The sequence below is a fragment of the Apodemus sylvaticus genome, chromosome 14, assembly GCF_947179515.1.
Source record: "Apodemus sylvaticus chromosome 14, mApoSyl1.1, whole genome shotgun sequence".
Lineage (NCBI taxonomy): Eukaryota > Metazoa > Chordata > Mammalia > Rodentia > Muridae > Apodemus > Apodemus sylvaticus.
This window is the reverse complement of record NC_067485.1, coordinates 66994733-67014889: the sequence shown is the minus strand read 5'-3', so window position 1 is coordinate 67014889 and position 20157 is coordinate 66994733. Positions and strand designations below refer to the sequence as shown.

The following is a 20157-nucleotide window of genomic DNA, read 5'->3' as shown; positions in this document are numbered from 1 at the left end:
TGAGGATGTAGGCTGCATTAAAGATGTAAATTTCCAGCCATTTGCACCAGGGAGCCAGGCAGCTCCGCAGCCTTCTGTGCACAGCCTGCCAGGAGAGAGTGATCTCCCAGCAGCGCTTTCACTTTTTTTTATTGATATATATATTTTTTATTTACATTTCAAATGATTTCCCCTTTTCTGGGTCCCCACTCCCCGCAAGTCCCATAAGTCCTCTTCCCTCCCCCTCTTCCTCTATCTACCCCTTCCCATTTCCCTGTTCTGGTATTCCCCTATACTCTTGCACCGAGTCTTTCCAGAACCAGGGGCCACTCCTCCATTCTTTTTGGACATCATTTAATTTGTGGATTATGTCTTGGGTATTCAAGTTTCTAGGCTAATATCCACTTATCAGTGAGTGCATACCATGATTGATCTTTTGAGACTGGATTACCTCACTTAGTATGATGTTCTCCAGCTCCATCCATTTGTCTAAGAATTTCATGAATTCATTGTTTCTAATGGCTGAATAGTACTCCATTGTGTAAATATACCACATTTTTTGTAGCCATTCCTCCGTTGAGGGACACCTGGGTTCTTTCCAGCTTCTGGCTACTACAAATAGGGCTGCTATGAACATTGTGGAGCATGTGTCCTTATTGCATGCTGAAGAATCCTCTGGATATATGCCCAGGAGTGGTATAGCAGGGTCCTCAGAAAGTGTCATGCCCAGTTTTCTGAGAAACTGCCAGACTGATTTCCAAAGTGGTTGCACCATCTTGCAATCACACCAGCAGTGGAGGAGTGTTCCTCTTTCTCCAGGAGTTTTTGGAAAACCTGCTGTCTCCTGAGTTTTTGACCTTAGCCATTCTGACTGGTGTGAGGTGAAATCTCAGGGTTGTTTTGATTTGCATTTCCCTAATGATTAATGATGTTGAACATTTCTTAAGGTGTTTCTCAGCTCTCCAAAGTTCTTCATGTGAAAATATTTTGTTTAGTTCCATACCCCACTTTTTAATGGGGTTATTTGGTTCTCTGGGTTCTACCTTCTTGAGTTCTTTGTATATATTAGATATTAGCCCTCTGTCGGATTTAGGGTTGGTGAAGATCCTTTCCCAATCTGTTGGTTGATGTTTTGTCCTTTTGACAGTGTCTTTTGCCTTACAGAAACTTTGTAGTTTTATGAGGTCCCATTTGTCAATTCTTGATCTTAGAGCATAAGCTATTGGTGTTCTATTCAGGAACTTTCCCCCTGTGCCCATGTCCTCCAGGGTCTTCCCCAGTTTCTTTTCGATTAGTTTCAGTCACTTCTGAGCATGGAGGTGAGATCTCCAACTCCTCTCTAGAGGGGAACAGCTAGGAGTGCAGAGGGCATGCAATCAGTGGAACTGCTGGGACAGGAGCCTTCCAGGTGCCATTTACACCAGGAAGCCAGGCAGATTCACAGCTTTCTGTGCACAGACCCTGTCAGAAGAGAGTTGGTCTCCCAGGAGTACTGACATAGGCTTACAGGCCCACAGGAAGGACAAGTTCCAGTCGGAGACAGCAAAACCAACAAACACCAAAGATAACCAGTTGGCAAAAGGCAAGCACAAGAACCATACCAACAAAAATCAAGGCTACTTGGCAACATCAGAACCCAGTTCTCCCACCACAGCAAGTCCAGGATACCCCAACACACCAGAAAAGCAAGAGTTGGATTTAAAATTGCATTTCATGATGCTGATAAAGGACTTCAAGAAGGGCATAAATAACTCTCTTAAAGAAGTACAGGAGAATATGGGTCAACAGGTAAACACAAAAATCCCTTAAAGAATTGCAAGAAAACACAAACGAACAAATAAGAATAAAGAAACTGAACAAAACTATCCAGGATCTAAAAGTGGAAGTAGAAACAATGAAGAAATCACAAAGGGAGACAACTCTGGAGATAAAAAACCTTGGAAAGAATTCAGGAGTCATAGATGCAAGTATCAACAACAGAATACAAGAGATAGAAGAAAGGATTTTAGATGCTGAAGATACCATAGAAAACATTGACTCAACAATCAAAGAAAATGCAAAATGTAAAAAGCTTATAACCCAAAACGTCCAGGAAATCTAGGACACAATGAGAAGACCAAATCTAAGGATTATAGGTATAGAAGAGAATGAAGATTTACAACTTAAAGGGCCAGGAAATATCTTCAACAAAATGATAGAAGAAAACTTCCCTAATCTAAAGAAAGAGATGCCCATGAACATACAAGAAGCCTACAGAATTCCAAACAGACTGGATTAGAACAGAAAGTCCTCCTGGCATATAATAATCAAAACATCAAATGCACTAAACAAAGAAAGAATAATAAAAGCAGTAAGGGGAAAAGGTCAAGTAACTTATAAAGGCAGGCCTATCAGAATTACACCAGACTTTTCACCTGAGATGATGAAAACTAGAAGATCCTGGGAAGATCGCTCTGGTTTATTTTTTTTAACATCTTTTTTTATTGAAAAGGGAAGTAAAACACTTTATGATAAAATTAAAGATTTATCCATTTTTATATTTTTGAATGAAATATTTTATGGAAAATATTTCAGATAGAATAGAAGAGATACATAGAAAAACATGTTAAAATTGACAATTTCCATGGAAAAGCCATTAGAAACAATGAATTCATGAAATTCTTAGGCAAATGGATGGAGCTAGAGAATATCATACTAAGTGAGGTAACCCAGACTCAAAAGGTGAATCATGGTATGCACTCACTATTAAGTGGATATTAACCTAGAAAACTGGAATACCCAAAACATAATCCACACATCAAATGAGGTACAAGAAGAAAGGAGGAGTGGCCCCTGGTTCTGGAAAGACTCAGTGAAACAGTACTCAGCAAAACCAGAACGGGGAAGTGGGAAGGGGTGGGTGGGAGGACAGGGGAAGAGAAGGGGGCTTACGGGACTTTCGGGGAGTGGGGGGGGGGGCTAGAAAAGAAATGTAAATAAATTATATCGAATAAAAAAAAAGTGGTGGACATGTAAAACATTGCTAAATTAGTTGAACTATGAAATAGAAACATTTTATGATAGAATTGAAGATTTATATGGAAAATATTTCTGATAAAATTGTAGAAAAATGTAGAAAAACATGTTAGAATTGAAGACTATCATGGAAAATTTTATATACATATATAATAATGGTAGGCATAAAAGTATTCCTAAGTTGATTGAAAGTGGAATTATAAACATTTTCTGACAAACTTGAAGATTTACATGAAAGATATCTCTGATAAAATTGAAGAAATATATAGAAAAATGTTAAAATTAAAGATTATCATGGAAATTATTCAGATAAAATGATAAGCATAAAGATAATTCTAAGTTGACTGAAGGTGGAATTATAAACATTTTCAGATAAAATTGAAGATTTACATGGAAAACATTTCTGGTAAAATTCGAGAAATATATAGACAAACACGTTAAAATTGACTATGGAAAATTTTACATATAAAATGGTAGATATAAACTGTAAATTAATTGAAGGTGGAATTAGAAACATTTGTGATAAAATCAAAGATTTACATTGAAACCATTTCTGATAAAATAGAGGAAATATATAGAAAGACATATTAAAATAGATTATGAAAAAATAATGCAGATAAAACCAATAGCATATGCTCTAAGATCAAGAATTGACAAATGGGACCTCATAAAATTACAAAGTTTCTGTAAGGCAAAGGACACCATCAAAAGGGCAAATTGGCAACCAACAAATTGGGAAAAGATCTTCACCAACCCTACATCAGATAGAGGGCTAATATCCAATATATATAAAGAACTCAAGAAATTAGACTCCAGAAAACCAAATAACCCTATTAAAAAATGGAGTACAGAGTTAAACAAAGAATTTTCACCTGAAGAACTTTGGATGGCGGAGAAACATCTTAAAAAATGCTCAACTTCATTAGTCATTAGGGAAATGCAAATCAAAACAACTCTGAGATTTCACCTTACACCAGTCCGAATGGCTAAGATTAAAAATTCAGGAGACAGCAGATGTTGGCGAGGATGTGGAGAAAGAGTAACACTCCTCCACTTCTGGTGGGGTTGCAAATTGGTACAACCACTGTGGAAATCAGTCTGGCAGTTCCTCCGAAAACTGGGCACCTCACTTCCGGAGGATCCTGCTATACCACTCCTGGGCATATACCCAGAGGATTCCCCAACATGTAATAAGGATACATGCTCCACTATGTTCATAGCAGCCTTATTTATAATAGCTAGAAGCTGGAAAGAACCCAGGTATCCCTCAACAGAAGAGTGGATGCAAAAAATGTGGTATTTATACACAATGGAGTACTATTCAGCCATTAGAAACAATGAATTCATGAAATTCTTAGGCAAATGGATGGAGCTGGAGAACATCATACTAAGTGAGGTAACCCAGACTCAAAAGATGAATCATGGTATGCACTCACTAATAAGTGGATATTAACCTAGAAAACTGGAATACCCAAAGCATAATCCACACATCAAATGAGGTACAAGAAGAACGGATGAGTGGCCCCTTGTTCTGGAAAGACTCAGTGAATCAGTATAGGGCAAAACCAGAACAGGGAAGTGGGAAGGGTTGGGTGGGAAAACAGGGGAGAGAAGGGGGCTGATGGGATTTTCAGGGAGTGGGTGTCTAGAAAAGGGGAAATCATTTGAAATGTAAATAAAAAATGTATTAAATAAAAAATTAAATAAAAAAATAAAAAATGGTAGACATAAAAAATTACTAAAAAATTACTAAATTAATTAAAAGGCGAATTACAAACATTTTCTGAGAAAATTGAAGATTCACATGAGAAATATTACTGTTAGTCTATGTCTTTTTATTGGGGGGTTTAGTCCATTGTTGTTAGGAGATATTAAGGAACAGTGATTGTTGTTTCCTGTTATTTTTGATGTTATTTTTATGTTTGTGTGGGTATCTTGTTTTGGGTTTGTTGGTAGAAGATTACTTTCTTGCTTTTTCAAGGGTGTACTTTCCCTCCTTGTCTTATCATTTTCCATCTATTATCCTTTGTAGGGCTGGATTTGTGGACAGATATTGTGTAAATTTGGTTTTATCATGGAATATCTTGGTTTCTCCATCTATGGTGATTGAGAGTTTTGCTGGGTATAGTAGCCTGGGCTGGCATTTGTGTTCTCTTATGGTCTGTATGAGGTCTTCCCAGGATCTTTTAGCTTTCTTAGTCTCTGGTGAGAAGTCTGGTGTAATTCTGATAGGTCTGCCTTTATAAGTTACTTGTCCTTTTCCCCTTACTGCTTTTAATATTCTTTCTTTGTTTAGGGTATTTGGTGTTTTGATTATTATGTGCCAGGAGGACTTTCTGTTCTGGTCCAGTCTGCTTTGAGTTCTGAAGGCTTCTTGTATGTTCATGGGCATCTCTTTCTCTATGTTAGAGTACTATACCCAGAAAAACTCGCATCTATGACTCCTGAATTCTTTCCAAGGTTTTCTATCTCCAGAGATGACTTAATTTGTGATTTCTTTATTGGTTTGACTTCCACTTTTATATCCTGTATGATTTTGTTCAGTTCCTTCACTTGATTGTTTTTTCCTGTAATTCTTTAAGGGATTTTTGTTTGTTTGTTTTTTCTTTAAGGGCTTCTGCCTATTGACCCATGTTCTCTTGTGTTTCTTTAAGGGATTTTTGTGTTTCTTTCTTAAGGGCTTTTACCTCTTGACTGATGTTCTCCTGAATTTCTTTAAGGGAGTTATTTAAGTCTTTCTTGAAGCCCTCTATCAGCAACATGAGATACAATTTTAAATCCATTTCTTGCTTTTCTGGTGTGTTGGGGTATCCGGGACTTGCTGTGGTGGGAGAACTGAGTTCTGATGTTGCCATGTGGCCTTGGTTTTTGTTGGTAGGATTCTTGTGCTTGCCTTTCACCATCTGGTTATTTCTGGTGCTAGTTGATATTGTTGTCTCTGGCTGGAGTTTGTTTCTCCTGTGGGCCTGTAAGCCTGTGTCCTTACTCCTCTGAGCTTGGAAGTGAAAGCACTGCTGGGAGATTATTCTCTCCTGGCAAGCTATGCACAGAAGGCTGTGGAGTTCCTGGCTCCCTGATGCCAATGGTGGCAGGAAGACTTCAGTCCCAGCTGCTTCACTGATCTTATGCCTTGCGCACTCCTAGCTGTTCCCCTCCAGAGAGAAGGTGGAGATCTCACCTTTGTGCTCAGAAGTGAAAGCACTGCTGGGAGATCACTCCTGGTGACCTGTGCATAGAAGGATGTGGAGTCTCCTGGCTACCATGTGCAAATGGTGGCAGGATGACCTCCGTCCCAGCTGCTCCACTGATCACAGAAGGCTGTGGAGTCTCCCTGGGCAGTCCTCATACAGAGACTAAGAGAACACAAATGTCAGCCCAGAGTACTATACCCAGAAAAACTCTCAATCACCATAGATGGAGAAACCAAGATATTCCATGATAAAACCAAATTTACACTATCTTTCCACAAATCCAGCCATGCAAAGGATAATAGATTGAAAATGCCAACATAAGGAGGGAAACTACACCCTAGAAAAAGCAAGAAAGTAATTTTCTTCCAACAAACCCAAAAGAAAGTAACCACAGAAACTTAAAAATAACAGTAAGCAACAATCACTATTCCCTAATATCTCTTAAAATCAATGGTCTCAATTCCCCAATAAAAAGATGAAGACTAACAAATATTTTTCATGCAAGTCTTCAATTTTATTAGAAAATGTTTGCAATTCTACTTTCAATTAATTTAGTAGTGTTTTTTTTAATTTTTTTTATTCGATATAATTTATTTACATTTCAAATGATTTCCCCTTTTCTAGCCCCCCCACTCCCCGAAAGTCCCGTAAGCCCCCTTCTCTTCCCCTGTCCTCCCATCTACCCCTTCCCACTTCCCTGTTCTGGTTTTGCTGAATACTGTTTCACTGAGTCTTTCCAGAACCAGGGGCCACTCCTCCTTTCTTCTTGTACCTCATTTGATGTGTGGATTATGTTTTGGGTATTCCAGTTTTCTAGGTTAATATCCACTTATTAGTGAGTGCATACCATGACTCACCTTTTGAGTCTGGGTTACCTCACTGAGTATGATATTCTCTAGCTCCATCCATTTGCCTAAGAATTTCATGAATTCATTGTTTCTAATGGTTGAATAGTACTCCATTGTGTAGATATACCACATTTTTTGCATCCACTCTTCTGTTGAGAGATACCTGGGTTCTTTCCAGCATCTGGCAATTATAAATAGGGCTGCTATGAACATAGTAGAACATGTATCCTTATTACATGGTGGGGAGTCTTCTGGGTATATGCCCAGGAGTGGTATAGCAGGATCTTCTGGAAGTGAGGTGCCCAGTTTTCGGGGGAACCGCCAGACTGATTTCCAGAGTGGTTGTACCAATTTGCAACCCCACCAGCAGTGGAGGAGTGTTCCTCTTTCTCCACACCCTCTCCAACACCTGCTGTCTCCTGAATTTTTAATCTTAGCCATTCTGACTGGTGTAAGATGAAATCTTAGGGTTGTTTTGATTTGCATTTCCCTAATGACTAATGAAGTTGAGCATTTTTTAAGATGCTTCTCCGCCATCCGAAGTTCTTCAGGTGAGAATTCTTTGTTTAACTCTGTACCCCATTTTTTAATAGGGTTGTTTGGTTTTCTGGAGTCTAACTTCTTGAGTTCTTTATATATATTGGATATTAGCCCTCTATCTGATGTAGGGTTGGTGAAGATCTTTTCCCAATTTGTTGGTTGCCGATTTGTCCTCTTGATGGTGTCCTTTGCCTTACAGAAACTTTGTAATTTTATGAGGTCCCATTTGTCAATTCTTGCTCTTAGAGCATACGCTATTGGTGTTCTGTTCAGAAACTTTCTCCCTGTACCAATGTCCTCAAGGGTCTTCCCCAGTTTCTTTTCTATTAGCTTCAGAGTGTCTGGCTTTATGTGGAGGTCCTTGATCCATTTGGATTTGAGCTTAGTACAAGGAGACAAGGATGGATCAATTCGCATTCTTCTGCATGCTGACCTCCAGTTGAACCAGCACCATTTGTTGAAAAGGCTATCTTTTTTCCATTGGATGTTTTCAGCCTCTTTGTCGAGGATCAAGTGGCCATAGGTGTGTGGGTTCATTTCTGGATCTTCAATCCTGTTCCATTGATCCTCCTGTCTGTCACTGTACCAATACCATGCAGTTTTTAACACTATTGCTCTGTAGTATTGCTTGAGGTCAGGGATACTGATTCCCCCAGATTTTCTTTTGTTGCTGAGAATAGTTTTAGCTATCCTGGGTTTTTTGTTGTTCCAGATGAATTTGATAATTGCTCTTTCTAACTCTGTGAAGAATTGAGTTGGGATTTTGATGGGTATTGCATTGAATCTGTATAGTGCTTTAGGCAAAATGGCCATTTTAACTATATTGATTCTACCGATCCATGAGCATGGGAGGTTTTCCCATTTTTTGAGGTCTTCTTCCATTTCCTTCTTCAGAGTCTTGAAGTTCTTGTCATACAGATCTTTCACATGTTTGGTAAGAGTCACCCCAAGATACTTTATACTGTTTGAGGCTAATTTAGTAGTGTTTTTATATCTACCATTTTATCTGCATTATTTTTCCATGAAATAGTCAATTTTTACATGTTTTTCTATTTATTTCTTGAATTTTATCAGAAATATTTTCCATGTAGTTCTTTAATCCTATCAGAATATGTTTATAATTCCACTTTCAATCAACTTAGAAATATTTTATGCCTACAATTTTATCTGCATAATTTTCCATGATAATCTTTAATTTTAACATGTTATTCTATATTTTCCATAATTTCTTTAGAATTATTTTCCATGTAAATCTTCAATTCTATCATTAAATGTTTCTACTTCCTTTTTCAATTACTTTAGCAATGTTTTTGTGTCTATCATTTTACTCTTTAATTTTCCATGAAAATTTTCAATTTTAATGTGTTTTTCTATATATTTCTTCAATTTTGTCTGAAATATTTTCCATGTAAATTTTCTATTTTATCATAAAATATTTTTACTTCCTTTTTCAATAAAAAGGAGTAAATTCCATGACAATCAGGCCGGTTTTTACTTTACATGTTTTTCAATTTTAGTATATGTGCTGCCGTAGCGAGCACTACTTTACATGTTTTAATTACAGCTTTTATGGTGTTTTAGTTATTTTTTATGTATATATGTATGAATGCATGGTTATGTTTATGAGTGTATATGTATGCACCACAGTTCACAAAGATCAGAGGAAATCTATCTAGAGTTGGTTCTTTGCTTCCACCACTTGGGACCCAGGAATCAAAATGAGTCATAAAGTCTGGTAGCAAATGCCTTTACCCTGAGTGATTTCCTTTTCCCTACATCAGTGAAATGTATGTCCACTGGCAGCTCACTCTTATCATGTTTTGGGTGTAACAATGCAGGATTATTCTTAAAAGACTTGTTGCTCACGTTATCCAAGGTCTTTTGAAGGATTCCTTGGGAAGTATAAACATCCTTTTGCTGTTGTTCTACTTCAACCATTTTCAATAGAACCAGTTCACCTTTTCACCTTGTAAGAAGTTTATGCTGTGGCCATGGAAGTTATGACTACTGTAAATGTGACCTATCTATTCTATTTTATGTGAAATTTCTAGAACTAGAACAACTTCTGAACATGCTCTTGACCAGAAGAGTCTGTGCCACAAAGGATACCCTCCATCAACTCCAAAGGAAACAAAGCACAGAGGTAGATGGTTTGAGAGACCCCAAGACATCTACAGCAATGGACAAAGGGTCTAATGATAATTCTGATTCCTGGGATCAGGTATCTCCATGTTTTTGTGTTATCATTTTCTCTTGATGAAGCAAATTCTATCAGAATTAACAAAAAAAGACCCATAAGAATAATGTGCATTTTTCTCAAAGTATTCTATCTCTGTGGTATGTTTACAGTTTTCTTTTTCTGTAAGTAGGTTTCTATAGACATAGAAATAGGCCAAAAATTAGTCAGGGTTTCTCTTATGTCCATACTAAATATATGAATAATTAATTTAGAAAAGATGCAATAAACATTAAATATTGGCTAATGCTATCTTGGCACTAAGAATGCCACATTGGTCGAAGACAGGCCTGGGCCATAAGAATCATGCAAATCAGTAGAGGATTTAGTCATTACATATGTAACAACCAGACAATTTAAATGTAATGTAGATTAGGAAGAGATTCCTTTGTGTGTTGACTAACAGAAGCATATTTGTATAATAGATTGGTTCTTTCAAATAGTTCTGGGGATTAAACCTAGGCTATATAAGTACACTATCACTGAACTACATTCTTAGCTCTTTAAAAATTTTTGTTTTTTTTCTTGACATGTGTGTGCATGCATTTTTTGTGTATGCATATGTGTACCATGTGTGTAGAGGTCAGAGGGAGTGGCAGAGTCTTCCTGATTGATTGTCACCTTACATATTGAGGTAAGCTCTCTCACTTGAATTCAGAGCTCACCAGTTCTGCTAGCATAGTAAGCCAGCTTGATCTGGCACTTCTTTCTCCATACACCAAGAGTACAGGTGAGTTTCCAGACCTGCCCAGATTCTGTGTGGGTTCTGGGGACCCAAACTCTTGACTCACACTTATGTGGCAATTATTTAACATGTTGGGCTATCTTCCCAACCCCCAATTTTTATCTTGAGATGGAGTCTCACTAATTTCCCCAGTCTCGTCTGAATTCTTTATCTACCCAGAAAGGCCATGGAGTTGCAGGGTTCCTGCCTCTGTCCCTCCTGCAGCAGCTGGGATCAAAAGTTTTACTGCTCTTTGTACTGACCTTGTATGGTTAGCTCACAGGGAAATCCATTCTTAGGGCAGATATTTCACTGTGTCACATGAGAGTCTTGAGAAGTCCAGTAGGAAACGAATTTCTTTAATCTCAAGAAGCCCAGCATTGCTCAGACTTCTATGGTAGAACATTTTTCTGCATAGTTCATTAAAATGTACAGAAGTTAATTTTCCATGGTAATGTCTCACAGGTATTGACTATTTATTATGCATTGGGCATGAAGTTATATTATCTCATTCATATGAAAACTATTATGTAAGACTACCTTTTGTAATATTTCATCCTCATGATAAGGCATAGAGGTAGTAATTGCTTAAATTTGCAGACACTGAATGTGCATATAGCTTGGTTAATAGATAGTCTTTATTCTTTGTTCTTTATTATTGTTTAGGAAATGTTTTTCAAGTAAGACACATATAGTTTAATAATAAACACTATTGTGGAACATTTTATTCATACAGGCACACACACATGCACACACATGCGTGCGCACATGCACACACACACATACATACACACACACACACACACACACACACATGCACACCCCTTCTTTGAGGTCAGAGGACAATATGAAGGAATCAGTTCTTTGCCTCTATCACATGGGTCTCAGCAATTGAACTGGAACTTTCAGCATTGGTGGCATGAACCTTTACTCAAGACTTTAAGTTGCGATGTTTGATGCATACATGCCTACTTTTTACTTTTAAAATGTAAAAACAACCTTAGGCTGTTTTTAGAGGTATGTTGCATTTATTTTAGGAGTTTTGTCTAAGTATGCTTACATAACATTAAAAAACCCAAAACTCTAGATGAACAGGATAAAGATAAAGTCAGTCAAAAATAACAATTATTTTTGTCATTTTTTTTTTTTGTACAGAATGTTAACAGAGACAGGTCATTCTACTATTTGATATTTATACTGGCTAGCTGACATAACATTGCCTTCTAAATTTAACCTTTCATTTCTTTTGAAAAACATGTTTCTGACTCAACCCTGTTAAGTGAGATAGTACGAAAGCCACCAATTTCATTATGACACGGCTCCTTTTCAGCACATAAAGTTGGCTTGGCATATACAAAGTTCCCCAATTGAAAACTGGGAGAAAACAAAACCATGGAGACTTCTGAGGGGTCGCTGGTTAGAACACCAGGCAACATGTTGTAAATCAGTCTCTTTGCCAGAAAGAAAAGGTACATTCCAGGAATATGAAATTATACTCAGAATAAAACAGAGGTACTATGGATTTTTAAATAAATCTTGGGAGATATGTAGCAAAGGGTTAAGGATGCAAAGGTACCCAGGAAACTCACCATAATGTCGGCACACCTCTGTTGCTGCCCTGGGGAGCTCTGCCTCCTTGAGTGGTTCTTGTAGCTCATGGAAGGCTGAGGCTTGTAACTTCGTGTTTCCTTCACACAGGCTTGCTTCTCTGCTAGGCAGTTGGTGGAGATATTTCTACAGAACCATAGCAGTCTGTCCATTTCCAAGGAGGACTTCACTCAGCTAAGTCCAGGGATCATCCAACAACTTCTCAGCTGCTCTTGTCAGATGCCCAAGGACCAGCAAGCAAAGCCCCCACCCACCACTCTAGAGAGTAAGTCTGGGTTCCTCACCCATGAACACAATGCATGCAGGGAATGAGACATACCTACTGTGTAGCAGGAGCTAGCCTAAGCATTATACATTTACCAACTTATTTAGTCCTCCATAGAGAGAGGAGGGACAGTCACTGTCATTCCCATTTTAGAGATGAAGAAACACAGGCATGAATAGGCAAAGCCACAGGCTAAAATAACACATTTTTAACATGATGGCATTGGAAGACAAGAGTCTCTGGTGCTTTTCAGTGAATTTTTATTGTTATCTTTGAGATGGAGTTTTGCTTTGTATCCCAGGTGGGCCTTGAACTTGTGATCTTCCTGTTCTGTTCTCCCAAACGCTGGGATAATGGATATGTATCAACACGCGAGATGATTTTAAAGAATATTTAATACTTGTATATATATTCTTTATGTAAATTTATTCTGTCCTTCATGTTTGACTAAATCATGAGACAACTTAAAATTCTATGATTAAGGAGTCTGGAGAAGGATCAATCAGTAAAGCAGGTAAGCTTGGGGACATGAACTGGGTTCCTAGCACTCAGGCACAGAAGCTCAGTGTAGATCGATGAGTTCTAGGTTCCGCGAGACTCCCTGCTTTAAAAGGGCATCAAAACAAATAAAATATAGAGCAAATGAGGAAGGCACCCTGTATTGAGCCCAGTCTTCACGTTCATGAATGCACACGCACACACACACACACACACACAGAGAGAGAGAGAGAGAGAGAGAGAGAGAGAGAGAGAGAGAGAGGGAGAGGGAGAGAGAGAGAGGGAGAGGGAGAGGGAGGGAAAGGGAGAGGGAGAGGGAGAGAGAGAGGGAGAGGGAGGGAGAGGGAGAGGGGAGAGGGAGAGGGAGAGGGAGGGAGAGAGAGGGAGAGGGAGAGGGGAGAGGGAGAGGGAGAGGGAGAGGGAGAGGGAGAGAGAGAGGGAGACTGAGGGAGAGGGAAAGAGAGAGGGAGAGGGAAAGAGAGAGGGAGAGGGAGGGAGAGGGAGAGGGGAGAGGGAGAGGGAGAGGGAGAGGGAGAGGGAGAGGGAGAGGGAGAGGGAGAGGGAGAGGGAGAGGGAGAGGGAGGGGGAGAGGGAGGGGGAGAGGGAGAGGGAGAGGGAGAGAGACGGAGAGGGAGAGATTGACAGAGCAGGGGAGAAGTGGCATGTACAAAAGAAAACACAGTCTTCAGTCTCAGGCACTCAGATTCTGAGCAATTTGTCCCTCCAGTTTTGGGGCGTGGCTCTTTTCAATTCACTGTGCAGTGGGTGTACAGTGTTTTCGGTAATCCACATATCCCAAAACATGTGAAGCATGAGGACATAGTGGGGAAAATGAAAGTCCATGGGCTGGTTTGTCCTGTTGGCTGTGCCCAGTCTAGGGAGAGGACAGAGTTCCAGGGACGACTGGTGGCTCCTGGAAGGGAAGGTGCTAATCATTACCCTCCTGCATCCCACTGAGTTACTGTAGCAGACAAGCTGTCTTGTTGACTTTAGAGGAACCTATATGTTTCAGATTGGATAAAGAGTACAAAAAGATGTCTAGTCCACTGACACACTATAGACTTATGTCTCCTGTCTCCCCAAAATGGTGGCCTAAAACTAGTCATGACATAATAAAGATATGCAGCCTTAAAGCATGGCCATTAAGCTGGTAACCATATCCATGATATATCTGTGAACATGTATAAATACACATATTGAGAAGAATATACTTGGTTTCTGAGGTAGACTGTATTGACTAACATTTAAAAGTTGAATTATCTAGCTACTCCTCTCTAAGTTACAATGGATCCTTGAGTTACAGTAAGTAGCTCATTGGAAGGTTTGATGTCAACAGAAGCATGCTATGTCTAAATACCTAAAACTGCATAGATACTGGGAGGGAAGAAAGACTCCACTGAGGTGGAGAGTGCAGAAACTCAGTGTGTGTGCTCAGTGATGCTATAGTGCTGAGGATGGAAGGGAACCTCTGAGCACCCTTGGGTACGTCCACACTCCCATCACTTTGTATGGTGCCTGGGACATGCAAGCCCTTTACAGAAATGCTAATTGAACTCAAGATTTAGGAGAAAAAAATGGGGTATCCTCTTTTTTGAAAACCTCTAGACTCTTCTAGGGTAATCTTTTAAAATATCCTATTAACAATGTCCAACAAACGCCACTTTCAATGTCATGGCTAGGAAGGAAGCTTATGACCATGTTCAGATCAAATTTCAGCCAGTTCTGTCCTGATGGGAAATGTTCCAACAGAAGCTGCTGCTAAGCCACCAGACACACGTCAAGGTACCTTGATGCTTGGCCTAGGGCTGATGGCAAATCAGCAGAGTACTTTACGGCATATCGGAGATTTTATGATTTCCAGGATATTCTGCTCACTAGAAAGAAGGCAAAATCTAATTCACAGAGGACATAAAGAGTCTTTAGAAGCTGCAAAGTCATGAAACATCCATTTCCCTTCAGTGTCACTTTGTAGCTGCCCACAGAACAAAGGGAAGTTTGGACATGAGACATTTTCAGACTCTTGCTTGTCTTAAGAGTTTTGGACAGGTATGGTCTGCTGAATGTATGATAAAAAAAAAAAAAAAAAAAACAACCCAGCTGCCCATGTTGCATTTAAGTGAAAACAATGCCATCCATGAATAATATCCAGCTGGGAAAGGACGGGATATGAAATTCTTCAAAGATGCTTTAATAACATGGGAGTCCTCGTGTCCTTAATAAATTAGAATGAAATATAACAACTGTGTAGGTATATGAGCATCCCAGCCATCCTCAGAGTTGTTAAAATTAACTGTTGTAAAATATGCACATCATAAAATTTAGCTTCACTTTTTGCTTTAGCTGCAGAGGAAGGGAGCCAGGGCCCTGTGGATTCTAAGCACACGCTGTACCACTGGTCTGGACTCCCAGCTCCTTAGTTAATTTTTGTTTGTTTGTTCAGCAGTGCTCCGTGTATTCACGTAGCTATGAAACAGCTAACTTTTCATATTTCCAAACTACCGAGGCAGGCTCTTCATTTTCCCCTCGAGCATCAGAGAGGGACTCCACAGAGAAGGGCTGGCAGAGGTGAGAAGATGGATGGAGGACTGATGACTTCCTGCCTTTTCTCAGGACACTACCAACTGCTTTTATCCCTGTGAGGTGACAGCTGGGAACCAACAAAGCAGCTCTTAAAATCTCGAGCTTCCTGCTGTGTGCTCCCTGATGTCCTTAACATGGAGCTGAAGTGAAGTTCAGACCTTCTAGAAAAATATAAGTATGGTAGGAAAGGAGCATTACTTACCTAAAACAATACTTACCATTTGTTCTTTGGCAAGTTCATAAATGGATATTCTATATCTTGATCATTACCTCTAGATCTTCGTTCTCATTCCCCCAAGCTCCCAACACATCTCCCAACTTCTTGTTCTCTTCTTTAAAAATGAAACAAAACAAACAAACAAACAACAAAACCCAGGGTGCCTCCCTACATACTAATGAGTGTTGAGCTGTCCATCTGAACTTGGGAAATCTACTGGCAGCCACACTCCTGCACAGAAATTACTCCCCTCCAAGAGCTCCTGAGCTAGGAGTGTGTGTGCGCGGGAGAGCTTCCTGTTCCCCTCCCCAGCCTTTTTCTATTATAACACACTGTAAGAGAATATTTTCTTTGAGACTACAGTTGAGGGTCTAGAATCAGCTTGGCAGGTAAGAGTATGGACTGCTTTTATGGAACCCGTGTTTGGTTCTGAGCCTTCTTGTCAAATGGCTTACAGCTGCCTACACAGGCACCTAGGTATTTCTCCACACAAACACAGACATTCTTGCTTATCAAACAATGTTAATCCAAAAGATGGGAGGGAAAGACAACTGACCGAAATCATCCTGGCCAAATAAATAAGTAAGCAATTAAAGCAAACTAGTGAGGTATTTAAAAAATTCATATATATGGGCTGCCTCTCCCTAAGATAGGGGTTGGATAGGTCAGCATTGGATTCAAGGAAGGCAAGGGACAGGGGATTTCCAAATGGGCAGTTTGGTGGGCAAAATAGGCAGGGTTGCAGGGCAGAAAATAAGTATCACAAATTAGTCACAATGGCCTCCTGAAACAACAACATGATTTGCAAGATGGTTGTAATAACAGGAAGTTATAACAAGGTGGCCTTCACTGTTCTTTGAAACAAAGGTAAGGTTGGGAGATGGTTATTAGCCTTTTGAAACAAAGGCATGATCACCATTCTTGCAACAGGCAGTACATTTGTGGTTAAGGTTATGAGTGAGGCATAGCCCAGTCTTTGAGAGACATGCTTCATCCTAAACAGTAATGAACCTAGTTTGTCTTGACTATAAGATGGCTTTTAAGTCTACATTGGAGGCAGGATGGTTCTTCAATCACCCCCTCACTATGCCCCTACCTGCACAAGTAGTGTGATCCATGTGAAGTATAGCATGAAACTCGGAACACTTCCATTTTCATTGGTGCTGAGTCAAGACCTCCAGGGACTGACCTCATGGTTCACTTTTCTTACGCATTTAAACACAGTACAATTTGTAACCTGTGGCCTTTACGGTAAGAATGAATTCTATTGGCTGATAAACAGAGGCTAGGATCTTTGATGGACATAAGGATAGATTCTATTGATGAAGGAGGCAGTGTGCATGGGGCCGCTTTCCCTGTGATGTGTTCTGTTCACCATAGGATTAGGGCCCAACAACGTTCTGGACACTGGGGGATTCAGGTAGAGGCTGGCTCCTCATGTACAAGCAAAGGGTGACCAGGCTGACTGGCCTCGTCTCACCCCAACATTCCTGGAGAGCAGGCAGCATCCACACGTTGAAGGAAGTAGTCCTGTGTTACTGACAATCCTCGTTCCTCCCACGTTTATTCTAAGCTTATTCTAAGCTGTACTTTCTGCACACACATTAATAATTAAAACTAATAAAAATAAAATCTGTAAAACTACAATCCGATTTACCATGATAGTTGAAGGGTTCTATTTGCTCCTTAGTTTTCCATACACATATGTTAATTAAAAAAAAAACTAATCTTAAACTCTTATTGAATTGGCTGCTTTTACAGGTGCTGTGAGAAACGCGGGAGGGTATGCATGTGCTTTGATTCACAGTTCCAGAGAACAGCCCACTATGGTAGAGCCTCAGGTGTCTGTTTACATGTGAAGTCAGGAAGCAGGGAGATTAATTCATGAGCTCTCCATTTCATTCAGTTCATAGGATGGTGCTGTCTACACTTAAGATGAATCTTGCCGCCATCAGTAACTTAGGCTAGAAAACCACTAAGATTTGTTTTCTAGGGGATTCAAGATTTGGTAAGTTGGTAATCAACTCAAAGAACTACATTTATTTACTTTACTGATTATAAAGCCAACATCTGGAGGCCTAGATGCATGGAATACATGTTAGGGGTTATAAGGATTCTTGTAAGACTCTAAAATACAAGCTGTAAAAATTTATACTACCAGGTTTTTTCCCCTGTAAGACCACCTGTTCTGTTATTGAGAATGCCACTGATTTCTATATATCAAAGAGTTTTGAAAGCTTTTAGAAGGAAGTTCTTCTGAAGTGTGTGCTCAGTTTCTGTATAAGCCCTGGTCTACAGTGGCGCCGTAACCCACGCTTCCTCAGCACAACATTCTCCTCTTTCAAGTACTTAAGTGTCATTAGGTGGAATCAGAACTAGTGTCTCTCAATGCCAGTGTTGCGTTTACCAGTCTGAGACTTGCTTATCCTGTGGGTGATAGGTAGATTGGGTATGTGCTTGTTTCAGTGATATTTAAATAAAGCAGAGGATAAAGAAGTCCTCACCTTCTTCGTACTTTCATCTTTGGGGCTGAGGAGGAGTAGTAATAAACCTTTAGAACACAGCAAGTCACTTAAAGCCTGTGTGTGTGGGGGGCAGGGGCAGAGTGACACGAACACACAAAACCCCTTCTCTTAGTCTTTGCTGTAATAAAATAAGTCTGGGTGACTTATAAAGAATAGAAATTTGACTTCCATAGTTCTGGAAGCCAAAAAGCTCAAGGTCAATGTATTGGTCGATTGTATGTTTAATGGTGTCAGTGATGGGGGTCTACTTTCTGTTTCATAGAATGGAACTAGCTCACTGTCTCCCCCTGCTGGGGGTTCCTTATAAGCACCTATCCCATTGACTTGAACAGAGCCCTTGTAACCTAATGAGCTCCCGACTTCCTCACTTTCTTTGTACTTTCATCTTTGGGGCTGGGGAGGAGGAATAATAAACCTTTAGAACACAGCAAGTCACCGAAGAACATAACACTTCACTCTTTGCTTTCAAAATGAAAATAATCCTTTATACCATACAACATTTAGAACACCACGTGCGTCCCCACGGATTCTTACCGCCGAAGAGTGGATTTGAATTTCTGTTAGCTGAGGCTTGAGCGAGAGCTATATACACTGACAGCCTGTGTCGTTTCTTTGGACTAGAATACGGTTACAGCACGGTGGCAGTGACACTCCTGACCTTGGGCTCCATGCTCGGGACGGCGCTGGTCCTTTTCCACAGCTGTGAGGAGAACTACAGTCTTATTTTACAGCTGTTCGTGGGCTTGGCTGTGGGGACACTCTCTGGGGATGCCCTGCTCCATCTGATTCCTCAGGTAATCTTGTTTTTATTTTTGTTGTCCCATTCCAGATGGGTGGTGTCTGTTTTCTCTTTCCACTAAAACACTTGAGATGCCTCTACAAAATTGTTGGTGTGAACTTCAGTAAACAAAGACAATGGCTGACGTTTTCCTTGGGAAACGTACCATTTACCCTGAGCATCTCTGTACCTGTGGAAGAGGAGAGAGATGCAGGCAGTGGGTTCATACTCATTATCAGAGTTTCTCCGCTCCTTCCTTCCACTCTCTTGCATTAGATCCATTTCTCTCTGCTCTTGAGTTGTGCCTCCACACTTGTTTCTTCTTGAGTTTCTTGCTAATTTAATTTTTTGCTTAGTTTCTGCCAATGAGAAGCACCAGGGGAAATTCAGGGTAGAAGGAAGAAGGATGGGTGTTTTTCTTTCAACTTACTCCATACTCTGGCTGTGGCACCTGCTCCAAAAGCAACTGACAAATGTCATGTGCTATCTGGAGACTCCATGCTCAATATCACCTCTCTCAAAGTTTCAGCAATGTCAATTCCTACCTTTGCCCCTTCAGAGCTAAGGTAGAAATAAGCTCTTGGATTATTATTCTTTGGGTCCCCGTTTCTTGAACCTGCACGAGTCTCTGCCATAGAGTCTCCAGGACCAAGCTTATCTTTGATCCTTCAGAAGAAACTTCTTTTCCTCACCTTAATAATGGTGTTTGGATTTCTTTCTTTTGCTTTTTCTGTCTGTCTCTGTCTTTCTGTCTCTGTCTTTCTGTCTCTGTCTCTCTCTGTGTGTATACATGCTCATGTGTGTGTGCAAGTACACCTGTGAATGCATGTGTGACTTCGGGCGTTAAGTGTGGCCCCTGGATATCAGTGTATTCATCAGTTACTCCTCACCTCAGTTGGAGGCAGGGTCTCTCACCAAACCTGCATCTCACCAGTTTAGTTACACTGGTGGCCACTGAGTTCCAGGATCAGCCCCCTTACTCAGTCCTGGGATTACAGGTCCACACCATGGCATCCAGCTTTTCGTGTGAATGCAAGGGGTCTGAAGTCAGGTCTTTGTTTTTGTGAGGCAACACCCCATGGATTAAAGCACCAGGAAAGTGGCCATCTGTTCCAGTCTTGTGAAGCTTTTTTATTTATCAGAAATAAACGGA

At 40.1% G+C, this 20157-nt stretch overlaps 1 protein-coding gene across 4 annotated transcripts in view; it reads left to right on the top strand.

The window, feature by feature from the left end:
• Positions 1–20157, top strand: part of Slc39a12 (solute carrier family 39 member 12) — a 127446-nt gene that overhangs the window by 27076 nt on the left and 80213 nt on the right. For all 4 annotated transcript variants that reach the window (XM_052156936.1, XM_052156933.1, XM_052156932.1 and 1 more), the window contains exons 4-6: positions 9625–9794; positions 12232–12406; positions 18848–19020. In XM_052156936.1, coding sequence (XP_052012896.1) covers positions 9625–9794; positions 12232–12406; positions 18848–19020 — 518 coding nt within the window. The remainder of the gene's footprint in view (positions 1–9624; positions 9795–12231; positions 12407–18847; positions 19021–20157) is intronic.